Here is a 13,286-nt window from a genome sequence, read left to right as displayed (position 1 = left end):
AGTGGCGCTGTGGCTCAAGTGGTAGAGCACTAGCCTTGAGCTGAAGAGCTGAGGGACAGCGCCCAGGCCCAGAGTTCAGGCCCCACGACCGGACCCCAAAAAAAAAAACAAAAAAAAAACAAACATGACATCGTAGTCTTTGGTGTGTGCTGAATGTAATATGGAAGCCTAGTTCAGCAGTACCTTCATTGTGTAGGACTGGTACTGCATGTAGTGGATACCCAGTGGCACTAATTGACCTTGGCAAGTTGCCAAGGGAACTATTTCCTCATCTGTAAAACAGCTGCTTTGGGTTTTAATAAACAAGAGACATGTAATGTTTCAGCCCACAGTAAGCACTGAAAAATGTCAGCTCTCACTTGTTTTTTTTTTCTCCTTTAAAGAATTAATTAAATAAATTTATTTACTTATTTGGCAATATTGGATTTTGAATTCAGGGCCTTGTGCTTGCTATGCAAGTACTCTTAACTTGAGCCACATGCCCACCTATCCCTTCCTTTTTTTTTTTTTTTTGCCAGTTGTGGGACTTGAACTCAGGGCCTGAGTGCTGTTGCCCCTGAGCATCTTTGTACTCAAGTCTAGTGTTCTACCAATTAAGCTACAACTCCACTTGTGATATTTTGATTTATTAATTGGAGATAAGGGTCTCATGGGGACTTTTCTGAGCCAGCCAACTTCAAACTGCAATTCTCAGATCTCAACTTCCTGAGTAGCTAGGATTACAAGTTTGAGCTACTGTTGCCTGGCTCTTCCTATTTTTAACCAATAATACAAGACACAAAATGAGATTTTTAAACAGCTTTGTTGAAATATAATTCACATTCCATATAATTCACTCAAAAATAAGGAAGTTTGGACTTAAAGATTTGTAGAAGAAATTTCATTTAGTGTCACTTTGTGTCTTCAGATAATGTCCTGGTCCCCATGACATTGTCCCCTCTTTCTATATCCCCAGCTCCTCACTGGGTACCTTTACATAGCTTTACCTTTACTCTATACATTTAGGCACATATGCCTTCAAGTTGAGATATGCCTTTTTTGTTTAAAAGGAAGAATCAACAATGCTTGAAATGCAATGAAGGGAAAGTTGGCAACTTTGGGAATAAGTCTTAGTCATTAATAATTAAATAATTGGTAATATCATATTATGAGATGAATTTTAATTGTTTAATAATTATATCCTGCACCCCAGTTAGAATGGCTATAATCAAGAACTCTAATAACAGATGCTGGAGGGGATGTGGACAGAAGGGAACCTTACTGCATTGTTGGTGGGAGTTTAAACTTGTTCAACCACTTTGGAAAGTAGTATGGAGGTTCCTCAAAAGACTTCACATAGAGCTCCCCTGTGACCCAGCAATCCCACTATTGGTCATTTACCCAAATTATCACAAACAAGACCACACTAAAGCTACCAGCACAACTATGTTTATTGCAGCATTATTTACCATAGCTAAGATATGGAACCAACCCAGATGCCCCTCAGTAGATGAATGGATCAAGAAATGTGGTATATATACACAATGGAATTCTATGCCTCCATCAGAAAGAATGACATTGCCCCATTTGTTAGGAAATGGAAAGACTTGGAAAAATTCTATTAAGTGAAGTAAGCCAGGCCCAAAGAAACATAGGTCTCATGGTTTCCCTTATTTGCAAATAACTAGTATATGTCTGAGACAAACAGAAACTGTCAGACAAGTTGATGATAGGCAAAATGAACCCCAAGATAAGGATTCAAATGTTTTTTTTTCTTTCTTGCGATTGTTTCCAACATATTTATAAGACAATTTCTTTGTTGCTTTGTATGTACCTCCCCCAGGGTATAAGCCCTGCTTTCACTGTATTTGATGCTGATATAGTTTGTGGAGGGGAAGGGAAAAAACAAACTATTTAAATAGGATTACAGATGGACCCATTACAACAATGAGATGTACAAGACGTTATGTCGAAAAACAAACTTTACAACTTTGGCTGGGTGGGGTGGTGGTGTTGGTAGGGGGGGTTGGGGTGGGGGATGGAGAGGGGAAGGGATTGTATGGGGAAACAAAGAAGGAGGCAACAATGCTTGATAAGAAATGTACTCACTATCTTGCCCATGTAATTGTAACCCCTCTGTATGGTATTTTCACAATATTAAAAAAAGAAAAAATAATAATAATTATATCCTGTTAACAGTAATAATTGGCAAGACTCAGAGACACGTAGCAGAGATGGGGACATAATTTCAGTTGTGGCTTTTCCATAGGACCTGTTGCCATGTCCCACCAGTCTTGGAGCTACCTGAGTGAGAAAGGGGACAGTCCCAGTGAAACCCCAGGAAATGGACCCCCTAGCCTGGCTCACCCCAGCCTGGAGACCTTCACCCCAGAGGAGTTGCTACAGCAGATGAAAGAGCTCCTGGCTGAGAACCATCAGCTCAAAGGTGAGCAAGGCTGCCAGCCCATGAGCTTTGCTTAGGGGCCTCCTGGGAATCAGCTCCTGGGGGAGCTCACAGTCTGTATCTCTGGAGAGGAAGCAGTATGGGGTGACTTTCTGCAGAGCTAAAGTGCTTTTAATTCCTTATTTCTGGATGTAGGTAAAGTATAAAAAGTTTATGTCTACAGGCTGGAGATGGAACTCAGTGAGAGAGCAGTTGCCTAGGATGGGGGAGGCCAATGAGAGAGGGATTATTCTGTCTCAGGGAAATAGCATAAGGACAGTCTATCTGAGAGGAAAAGAAAGAAAAAGTTTTGCTGTGAATACAGATAGTCCTGAATATTACCTCCTGAGCAAAAGCACAGAAAGGGAGTGGCATATGGCTGAGATCACAAGATCAAGCTCCGTCCTTCTGGTGTGTGACTCCCTCACTCCGGATTCTCTTCCTCACAGAAGCCATGAAGCTAAACAATCAGGCTATGAAAGGGAGATTTGAGGAGCTTTCAGCCTGGACAGAGAAACAGAAGGAGGAGCGTCAACTGTTTGAGATACAGTACAAAGAAGTGAAAGAACGCTTGATGGCCATGAGTCATGAAAATGAGAAATTGAAGGAAGAACTTGGAAAGCTGAAGGGGAAACCGGAGAGGCCATTTGAGGTGAGCAGACTGATCAACTGTGATTTTACTTTCTAATATTAGCTGTCCAATCTTACTTGTCTAGGCTCCTTGATCAGTACCTTTCGCGATTCAGACAGGACTGGTATTTTGCAGTCTTGAAAGCAGTGTTTTTGCTGAAAAGAGTGGTTGCAATTTTAACAATCATTACCTCCACTGGAAGAAATTTGTAAGGCTTTAACCATATTGACCATAGTAATTTTGTGGCAATCTGCTTATGGTTTTTCTAGAAGGCTCTTGAGAGAAGTTGAAATTAAAACAAACACTGGAATTCTGGGCAATTACTTTCAAGGCAGTTGATCAGTGGACCCAAGTTCCAAGCAAGACTCCCTGGAAGAAGGAAACCTAGGAAGAAGAGAATAACAGCTCTTGAACCCTTGACCTTCAGCCTCTCACACCCAGCTCTACTTCCTTGATCCACCCATTGTTTCTCTGCCTCTCCTTTCCCTTTTACTCTATGGGACTTTTGAATACATTTTTGTACATTTTTTATTGTAAGAATACTGTACAGAGGGGGACAGTTACATGAGCAAGGTAATGAGTACATTTCCTATTGAACATTGTTGCCTCCTCCTTTGTTTTTCTCCAACCATCCCTTCCCTCTCACCTCTACAACTACCCCAAGTTGTAAAGTTCATTTTCAACATAGTGTTTTGTACATATCATTGTTACAATGGGTCAACCTGTATTCTTATTTAAGCATTTTGTTTTCCCTTCCCCTCCCCAAATTAGAGAAGTGTATACACAAGATGCATGGCACCAACATCAAATCCAGTGAAAACAGGGGTTATACTGTGGGGGAGAAACATACAAAGAAACAAAAAAAATCACATGGTACATTGTAAATATGTTAGAAACAATAACAAGAAAGAAAAAAGATATTTGTGTCCCTATCTTGGAGTTCATTTCGCTTAACATCGTCTTATCTGGTCATATATACATAGCTTTTGACCTTTTCTGCTTGTCCTACACATGTACTAGTTATTGTAAATAAGGGAATACATTTTTATGATTTAGTCTTTATCTTCCTTGGTAAAGACTTGGAGCCTCAGACTTTTCACAATTCATGCTGCCCATCCATAGTGCTGTTTGCTACAGATGCTGTCTAGAAAATCTCCCCAAGCCATCAGGGCTTTTCCTGTGTTCTGAGCTACACCCAACAGGAGTAAGGATTTCCCTTGGAGCTTTGCCTTCCCATCCTCAGGGTGAGGTTGAGGCATGAGCACTTCTACCTGATTTCACTGAATTAAGCCTTAAAGTTGTCTCCAGAGTGCCCTTTGTAACTTTCAATTGTGCAAGTAGCAAGGCAAAGGTCATTAGACAGAGTTTCCCTCTGGGATTACAGCTGGTGTTTTAGCCTAGCGTGAGCTTTCCTGGACTGTGGGATGGAAGGCTTTATACACATGAAAAGATAAAGAAATTGTGTTACCCAAAGGGCAGTGGGAAGTGCTCAGATGTGCTAGGTGTTTCTGCTGGGGTTGGAGAAAACATTGGAGAGATGTGCCACAAGAGTTCCAGTCCAGAAAAAGAAGGGAAAGAGTCTCAGTGGTAAGATGAAAGGGAATTTAAAGAGTTAACTGCAAGGTGTTTAAGGCTAAGTAAATGGATTCTCGATTTCCCAAAGTTAATGAAGAATGAGCCTGGTCATCTGAAATTCTAATATGACAGACTTATATCCCTGGTCTTACCGTATTGAAGGTTATATATAAACATTCTAGGTCTAGGAGTGTAGCTCAGTGGAAAAGCCCTTGCCTAGAATGCCTTTGGTTCAAACCTCAGGAACACAGACACAGACACAGACACACACACACACACACACACACACACACACACACACACACACACACACACACACACACACTATAAATGTCTTCAGAGGGGTCAAGAGGGTACAAGAAGTCAATGGTAAAGATTCCTAAAGTGGCATAGTCTTGCTTGTCTACTTCCTAGTTCCAAGTTAAGCTTTAACATTTTCATTCTTTAAATTTGCTTCTTTCATTTGAGTCATTACTGCACAGACTTCTGTCCTTCCTTACAGACCTAATTCTGGGTACACAATGAGTTGTTCTTCTCTGAAGCATGTGATAGTTTGCCAGCAAGAGATAGGTCTGAATAAAGAGAGCCTTATCTCAATAGTGCAAAGGGCAAATCATGTTGAAAGTCAGCACCAGTGTCTCTGTTTTTAATATTTTATGAACTAGCTAGTTTATGATCCAACCATGTGTCTTCCTCATACTAAGATAATGTTATTTAAATTATATGTTTGGAGAATCTGTAGGTGCTAATTGCTCATGCTTTAAATGCGTAAGGGGAATTAAGATGTTTTTTCTTTAATAGCTGATGGCTTTGAGACATTTGTTATTTTCCACTCTCCTTTTAAGATGAAGGCCTGGGAGTTTGTACTGCAATTTTCTGATACTTGCATCTGTTACAGTTTAGAAAGGGAACTGAGGCGTGATGAATATATATAAGCACCATGGAGGTTCATGGGGAAGAACCAGGGTGGTCACTGGAGTAAACTATGGACCATATGGTATCAACATCTTTGCTTCTTGCCCAAGAAGACCAAGCCAGGAACTTCAGGGAGTCTGTTCAAGGTCATTCCCCCAGTTATTAGCAGAATGTAGGCTACATCTGTTCTCCCTACTCCCAGGGGCTTTCTCCTAAAAGCTGGTCTTCTGCAGTGATTGCAACAGGTAAATATAACACATTCCTCACAGTAGCAGAATATAAATGCTTTTTTTTAACTGGTCCTTGGGCTTGAACTCAGTGCCTGGGCACTATCCCTGAGGTTTTGTGCTTAAGGTTAGCACTCTCCCTCTTGAGCCACAGCTTTACTACCAGTCTTTTGTTGGCTAATTAAGAGTCTCACAAAGCCCCAACTGGCTTTGATTCATGATCCTCAGATCTCAACCTTCTGAGTAGCTAGGATTACAGGTATAAACCACCACTGCTTGGCTTAATGCTTGTTATTTCATATTTAGATGGGATGAAATTTTAAGTTTTTCTTGACATTGGTGCCCATCTATGAATTTTAAATTGTGCGTCTCATCTGATTTACTTTTAGCAGAATTAAATTTTCCACAAAGAATATTTACCAGCTGATGTTGAGAGAACTTGAAACCTTTTTTTTTTTTAACTAATACCAAATAGCATCCTTGGTATTTGGATTTCTAACTAGGTTATGTGAGGGAAGAGTGGACATTTGTGGGACAGAGGAAAAATAGGAGCTGGAAGTTATAAGAGCTTTTGTCCTTGTTTTCTGGAATTTTGAACTGTGAATGAATCTACCATTGCCAGTCTGGGCTGTCATTTTCATGATGATTGACTAATTGGTGTGCTGTACAAGTTATGTTAAATTTCTGTTATTTGAATATAACAAAATAATACAATGTTTTTTCCCATTTTATTTTATGGTGCTGGAGATTGAACTCAAGGCTTTATGCATGCTAGGCAAACATTCTACCACTGAGCTACATCCCCAGTCCCCAAATTTCCATTTTAGATGATATATCAGAATAAATTGTCAAATAAGAGCTAGTATCTTCTACTTAAAGCATGAATAAAGGCCAGGTGTGGTGGTGCATGCATGTAACCACACAACTCAGGAGGCTGAGTCAAGAGGTGGACTTGAGGCTGTCCTGGGCTACCATGTGAGATTCTGCCTCAGGGAAAAAAGCATAGGGGACAAAAAGTAAGTTAAGAAATGGCATCATTGTTTGTTAATGGTGTAGATGGCCAAGTCAAGTTTGGCCATTAGGTCCTTAGTTGCCTATTCACTTTACCCCTATCATTTCTAGGACCCCTCCACTGACTTCATACTTCCCAAGGCGGAAGTAGAGCAGGAAGTGCAGCAGCTGAAGACCCAAGTAGCCCGCCTTCAGGCTGAGAAAGCTGACCTGTTGGGCATCGTCTCAGAATTACAGCTTAAGCTCAACTCCAGCACCTCTTCAGAAGATTCCTTCGTTGAAATTAGAGTGACTGTAAGGAGTTAGGGTTGTGTTTCTGCCTTAAGCAAACTACAAAACCTAGTTTGGATAAATGAAACAAATATCATTATTGTATCAACATAGGGAAGCTGAACAGTGAGGAAATTTCTGGGTAGCAGAGATCATTTGGCTTCCCCTCCCTTTTGTTCATTTATTTCTTTGTTTTTAAGACTGCTATGTAGTCCACTGATCCTTTTTGTCTTTTGTAAATCTTTTTTGTGGTCCTGGGGATAGAACCCAGGTTTGCTAGGCAAACACTCTATGCTGACAGCTAAATGTCAGCATTCACTTTCTGAGCAACACTCAGTGTACTAAAAAAACAAAATCAATTACCTTTCATGATCAAAGATGCAATCTTTTTTTTGCTAACTTGTTCTCACAAATTAAATATTTTTATGGCTGACCTAAAGGCAAAAATATAACCAAAAACACTCAAAAAAAAAAACCACAAGCGAACTTTCTGTCAATTTTTTCAAAGCCAATCTCAAAGCTCTGTTGAGCAATTCACTCAGGTAAACAGAACTGTGGTCAAATGGAGTAAAAGAATGTCTCTCAAACACTTGTTTGAATCTACTGAGGAAGTATAGTAATCAAAAAGAGAAAGGTAGAAGAGCTGAGCTGCTCTGGTGGCAGGTTGAGGGGTATCAAGCATTTTTCTCCCCTCTAACAGCTGCTACCCAGGCACCCCTGAGAATGAAGTTTGATGCCATGTCTGTGCAACCCAAAATGAAGTGGGCTAAGTGAGGTGGTATGTGCTGATCTCTAAGTTTTTGTAAAGTGTCTCTTGTAAGTGCATCTGGGTGTTCTGAGCAAAGCAAAGCAGGTGAAAGCGCCTTGTGAGAAGGTCTTTCCTGCTACAAAAATGATTAGACAGTGAAGGAGAAACACACAATCTTCTGACACAGAAACTGTCCTTTACCTTGGCAAGGGACACAGCTGATATAGAAACAGAATCATTGTGAAAGAGCAAAGTGTACTTTAGAGATAAGTCAAGAGGAATAGAAGATAACTTGCAAAAAAAAAAGTGAAACTACTAGCTATGTTTGGAATATACTGTGGGGCTTCCTTCTTCACTTGCTGCACTAAGGATACAGAGAGTTTGAAAATGGCTCTTACTACCCTTGCCAGCTATGTGTCTAATAAATGATAGATTATTAACAGTGGCTTAAGTCTCAAAAGAAATCAAGATTTGAAGCAGACTTTGATGGAATAGCCTGTCTAAAAAGCTACTGGCCAAAGATGCCTGTAACAGAAATTTGAGTGTTTTAGCCCCATGCAAATAACTGATAAAATTCAAGAAGCCCAAACATCACAAGTTTCCAAATGAAGCTTCTTTTCATGGTTGACATCATCTTCTGCCTCCCAGAGGGGTGACTGTTATTGTCAGCATGAATTTTTTGCTTGCCTGGCTTCTGGGAACTAGAGAACACCCCCTATGGTTTAAAGAAGAGCCTACCCAAACATATAGAACCATCTTTGTGTATTTTTGAAGAATTTTCTCCACTAGCTGTCCTGCAAATTTAGTCTCAGCTTTTTTTGTTTCCTAAGTGACCAGTGATGCATGCAAATTTGTAATGGCAGCCAGCTTGACAAAAACATTGCTTTGTAAATCTGGCCTGGAAAACTTTGATTCAGCAAGTTTTAGCATTATTCATTTTAAAGGAACATATAGAAAAGGACTTGTCCCTAGCTAGGTAAGACATTAACCTCTGGAAAGAGGAAACTGATAAGGAGTAAGAGAGGAGGAGATAAGCTTTCATGTTTATGGAGTCCGGTTGAGTGTGCTCAATAAGAGGAGCCTGACCTTCATACCTTAGCCTAGATATTTATAATCCTGACAGAATCTGAAGCTGAACTGAGAGAGTGAATTTCTATTGCATTTCCATGACCCAATTTCATCATTTCACTTTCAAATATTGGGTTGTTTCCCCAGGTGGCATGTCATCAAAATTCTTGATCTTTTGTCTTTTTCCCCTTTTGGATAGTTTGTCTTACAAATACATTAAATCCTTTTCATCTCTGCTTTTATTTTTTTCTTCAGGAAGAAGCAGCAGATGGGACAATAAAAGAAATGAAGAACAGTTCTGGGCCCACTAGAACGGACTCCATTGATATGTATGTGATATAAGATGACAGCTGTCAGGCTGGCAGATGGGGCAGTCTTGTCACTTTGATCCTGTCACTAGATATCAAGCATGATGCGATTAAAAAAAAAATCTTTGAAACTGGGCACTGGTGGCTCATTCCTGTAATCCTAGTTACTCAGGAAGCTGAGGTCTGAGGATCCTGGTTTGAAGCCAGCCCAGGCAGGAAAGTCCACGAGACTCATCTCCAATTGACCACCAAAAAGACAAAAGTGGGACTGTGGCCAAGTGGTAGAGCACCAGACATGAGGCAAAAAACAAAAAGCTAAGAGACATCATATAGAACCTGAGTTCAAGCACCAGTACTGGCACAAAAGGAAAAAAAAGCATTTTGTATTGATTTATTCCAGGACCTTTAAAAAATATTTGGTTTGAGTGGTATTTAATGTTGGAGCCCAAATTGTAAGAGAATAAAAACAATGTCTGATGCCATTCTAGATTTACAAATGCTGACCACTCTGTATAGAGGTACCTAATCTCCATTAAGAGAGAAATGAAAACAAGCTTGTGCTTGTCGAAAGGGATTTGTTCCTAGTCACCAGACCCCACGCTTGCTCATTACCAATGCTGTTTGATTTAGACCAGATGCCCAGCTTCCATAGATGGGGTATGTCTATTTCCTCTTCCCTCTTCATTCCAGATGGCAAGCCAGGAGGTCTGTAACAATCATTAATAGTGCTCTCAGTCACTGGACCTCTCTTTAAGGTGCCCAGGTATCTTATGTGTGGAGCCTCAGTTCAAATAGATACTGGAAAATAGATACCTTAAATAACTGGAGGGTCTATGATGAGGGAGGCAGAGAAGAACTGAGGATCTGAACCTTTTGATTCAGCACTCAACCAGAGGAGGTTGTTAGCTTCTCCTCCATGAGTAACTACTGCATTAGTCCATCTATAAGTTTTCTGAAAGTTTTTCTAGATATTTTCCTTCATATACTTCCCCCTCACCCCAATACTGGGCTTGACTGGTTGCTGTCCTTCAGCTTTTTCATTCAAGACTACTGCTCTACCACTTGAACCTCAGCTCTCTTTCTGGCTTTTTGGTGGTTAATTGGAGATAATTCTCATGAACTTTCCTGCCCTGTCTGGCTTTCTTGAACCATGATCCTTAAATCCTCCTGAGTAGCTAGGATTACAGGTGTGAGCCACCAGCACCCAACACCTCATATATTTTTTTAACGCTTTCTTCTGTAACTTGGTGAATAAGCATACAGAATGATATATAAAAAGTTAAAAAAAAATTAACTCTGTTCCCAAGCCCTCTTACCATGGAGAAAATAAGCATTAGGTAATACTCCATTAGGCAAAGCAGTTGGCAAAAATGAGCTTTACTTCAATTTTTTGTTTGAAATTCTTCATCTTTCTCCAAATTGCTGTTTTTAATAACAAAAGACTTTTCTAGAAGTAGAAGGACAAAAGAAAACTATGTTTGAAATTTGCAAACCACTTCCTCCTCATTCATATCCAATGCAAAGACCACATCCTCTTCTAGGCCACACTGCTGGTTTTAAAAAAATAATAATGGTTCTGTATTGTCTTGAGTATCAAGATCAGAGATGGATTTCAAGGTTTAGAGTTCCAGCTTTGGAGTCCTGATAACTGGGATTTAATCCTGGCTGTTCATTACGTATGTGAGCTCAAGTGGATGGCGGCATCATCATCGTTATCATCATCCCCAAATGCTGATTCTAGGGTGGTTGCTGTGTTTATATTGGTCTCTCATTAAAATGTCTCAATTCTGTCACACTTGCAAATCAAGAAAAATCATTGACTACATTACCAGCATTTCTCTGCTTTATTTGGAACCAAAACAAGTTTTCTTCTCTTAACTTGCAAGTGTGACAGCTTCTGTCAAGTTGGAGAGAGGCAATGGTTTGTTTGAGCCCAGTCCTCTGAGACTAGAGCTCTGGAGAGCCTGGCACCTACCCCCAGCCATGGTTTGTGTGGCTTGTGTGTGTCCATGTGACCATTTGGGGGAAGTGATCTTTGCATCCTCATGTTAGTCCCCACTCCTTCTCAAAAAAGCAAGGAAGAGCTTAGCACTGTGAGTCACAGGACCAGTTGCACTTGGTCAATAGGTGAGAAGTAATTGGAGAATGTTCTAGAAAGTAGCTCCTTTAAATTGGTCTCAGTTCTATTTGGGCTACTCCTAGATTGACATTTAGGTTTTCTGATGAAAGCTTTTGTAACTTTTATAATGACTGTTGTGGTGGTGTCTTAATGTAGGAACAAATCTGTCGAAGGTGCCAGAAACTATGCAGAATTTGAGGAATTAACTGTGAGCCAGCTCCTGCTTTGCCTAAGGGAAGGAAACCAGAAAGTAGAAAGACTTGAAATCGCACTCAAAGAAGCCAAAGAAAGGTATGAAATAGGTATTGTGAAATGTGCATACATTTTTAACAGCTCATGAAGATACCAGAGTTTACTCTTTTCCTTTGTATGTGTGTAGTTCTGGAGTTTGGGTCCACATTTCATTCATTTTTCCTGCTGAATAATGTTGCACTATATGGATATAAAACATTTTACTTTTTCATTCATCATTGGATGCATTCTACTTTTGCCAATTAGGAGTAACACATCAATGAACATTTGTGTACAGAACTTTCCTTGGACATGTGTTTTTAAATATAGTTTGTTGGAATTGCTAAGTCCTATGATAATATCTGAAAGCATTTTCCAAAGTAACAATACCATTTTGCATTCCCACCAGCAGTGTGTGAGTATTCCACTTTCTCTATATCCATTACTGTCACTTTGATTTTAGCCATCCTGGTGGAGAGAATTATTATCTCATTGTAGTTTTGTATTTCACTAAGGAATAACAGTTTTTCATGTTTAAATCTTCTTTGGAGAAATATTTTTCAAATTCTCTACTTTTTATTATTGAGTTCCAAGGGTCTATTTTATATTCTGCATACTAGTCTATATTTTCACTTTTCTTTGGATTGTCTTTTTTCCTGTCTTGTCGTGTCCTTTTTAGCAATACTAGGTTTTGAACTCAGGACATCAAGCCTGTTAGACATTTTGAACTGCTGAGTCACACCTTCAAAATTATCTTTTCACTTTCTGGATCATGTCATTTGCATCCTGAGATGTATATTGGGCTTGAGGCCAGCCTGGTCTATATAATGAGGTCCTGTCTCACACAAACAAATATAGCATAACACCAAACTCATCATAAGACCTATCATTTGTTTTTCTGAAATAAATCAGTCTTCGTCCTTTTCCATTAATCACAGGATTATAAATGTTAGAAGTCTTATTACTCTGAAAAAACATTGAGGTGATAAATGGGGACAGAGAGCCATAGATCTGTCTTTCTGTGGTTGTTTTGCCAAGATTAATATTTCATATAATTTGTGTGTTCTAAATGTACACTGACAACTGTTAAGGGGAAGAAAATTGTGTAGGAAATGTGGTCCAGGAAAATCAAGGAGAAGGCAGGAAAAGAGCTCTGGGTAACAGTTTGTCCTGGGAAATTAAGAGCTTGTGATTCAAAAGTAGGTCAACTTTATATCCTTTAACATGCTCACACTTGTTAAAGGTCTACCTTCCTGCCCCCACCCTCTGATGCTTAATCTTCTTAGCCTAGTCAACGGGAGTGGGGAGGGGCATGCACTGAAGGCCAATTAGGCTTGACAATTTGTAATAGATTCCAATATGGTTTGTTTTATTTTTATTTTATCATCACTAAATTCTTCTTTAAAAATCAGTTTTTGCAAGCTGGGCATGGTGGCCAAGCCTGTCATCACAGCTACTTGGGAGGATTAATATTCAAGTCATCTCCAAGCATAAAAGTTCGAGACTCCATCTCACTCAACAGATGGGTGCAGTGGTGTGTGCTTGCCAGCTACAGAGGAAGTAAAATGGCTGTGCACAGTGGCATGCAACTACCATCCCCAGCAACGTGGGGAAGTACAAGTAGGTTTACAGCCCAGGGTGGGTATGAATTGAGACTCTTCCTCAAAAATAAAGGCAAAATATGGGTCAGAGGAATGGCTTCGGTGGTCAAGTACTTGGCCTAACAAGCATGAGACTCTGAATTCAAACCCTAGTACTGAA

General features: G+C 39.8%; 1 protein-coding gene across 2 annotated transcripts in view; it reads left to right on the top strand.

Moving 5' to 3' along the window:
* Positions 1-13,286, top strand: part of Optn (optineurin) — a 32,461-nt gene that overhangs the window by 5,751 nt on the left and 13,424 nt on the right. For both annotated transcript variants that reach the window (XM_013014712.1, XM_013014710.1), the window contains exons 2-6: positions 2,249-2,425; positions 2,872-3,074; positions 6,893-7,075; positions 9,123-9,196; positions 11,451-11,585. In XM_013014712.1, the coding sequence (XP_012870166.1) occupies positions 2,260-2,425; positions 2,872-3,074; positions 6,893-7,075; positions 9,123-9,196; positions 11,451-11,585 (761 nt within the window). In that variant the 5' untranslated portion in view covers positions 2,249-2,259. The remainder of the gene's footprint in view (positions 1-2,248; positions 2,426-2,871; positions 3,075-6,892; positions 7,076-9,122; positions 9,197-11,450; positions 11,586-13,286) is intronic.

The sequence above is a fragment of the Dipodomys ordii genome, unplaced genomic scaffold (genome assembly GCF_000151885.1).
Source record: "Dipodomys ordii isolate 6190 unplaced genomic scaffold, Dord_2.0 Scaffold24, whole genome shotgun sequence".
Taxonomy (NCBI): Eukaryota; Metazoa; Chordata; class Mammalia; order Rodentia; family Heteromyidae; genus Dipodomys; species Dipodomys ordii.
The sequence above is the reverse complement of the archived record's forward strand: the minus strand, read 5'-3'. Positions and strand labels throughout refer to the sequence as shown.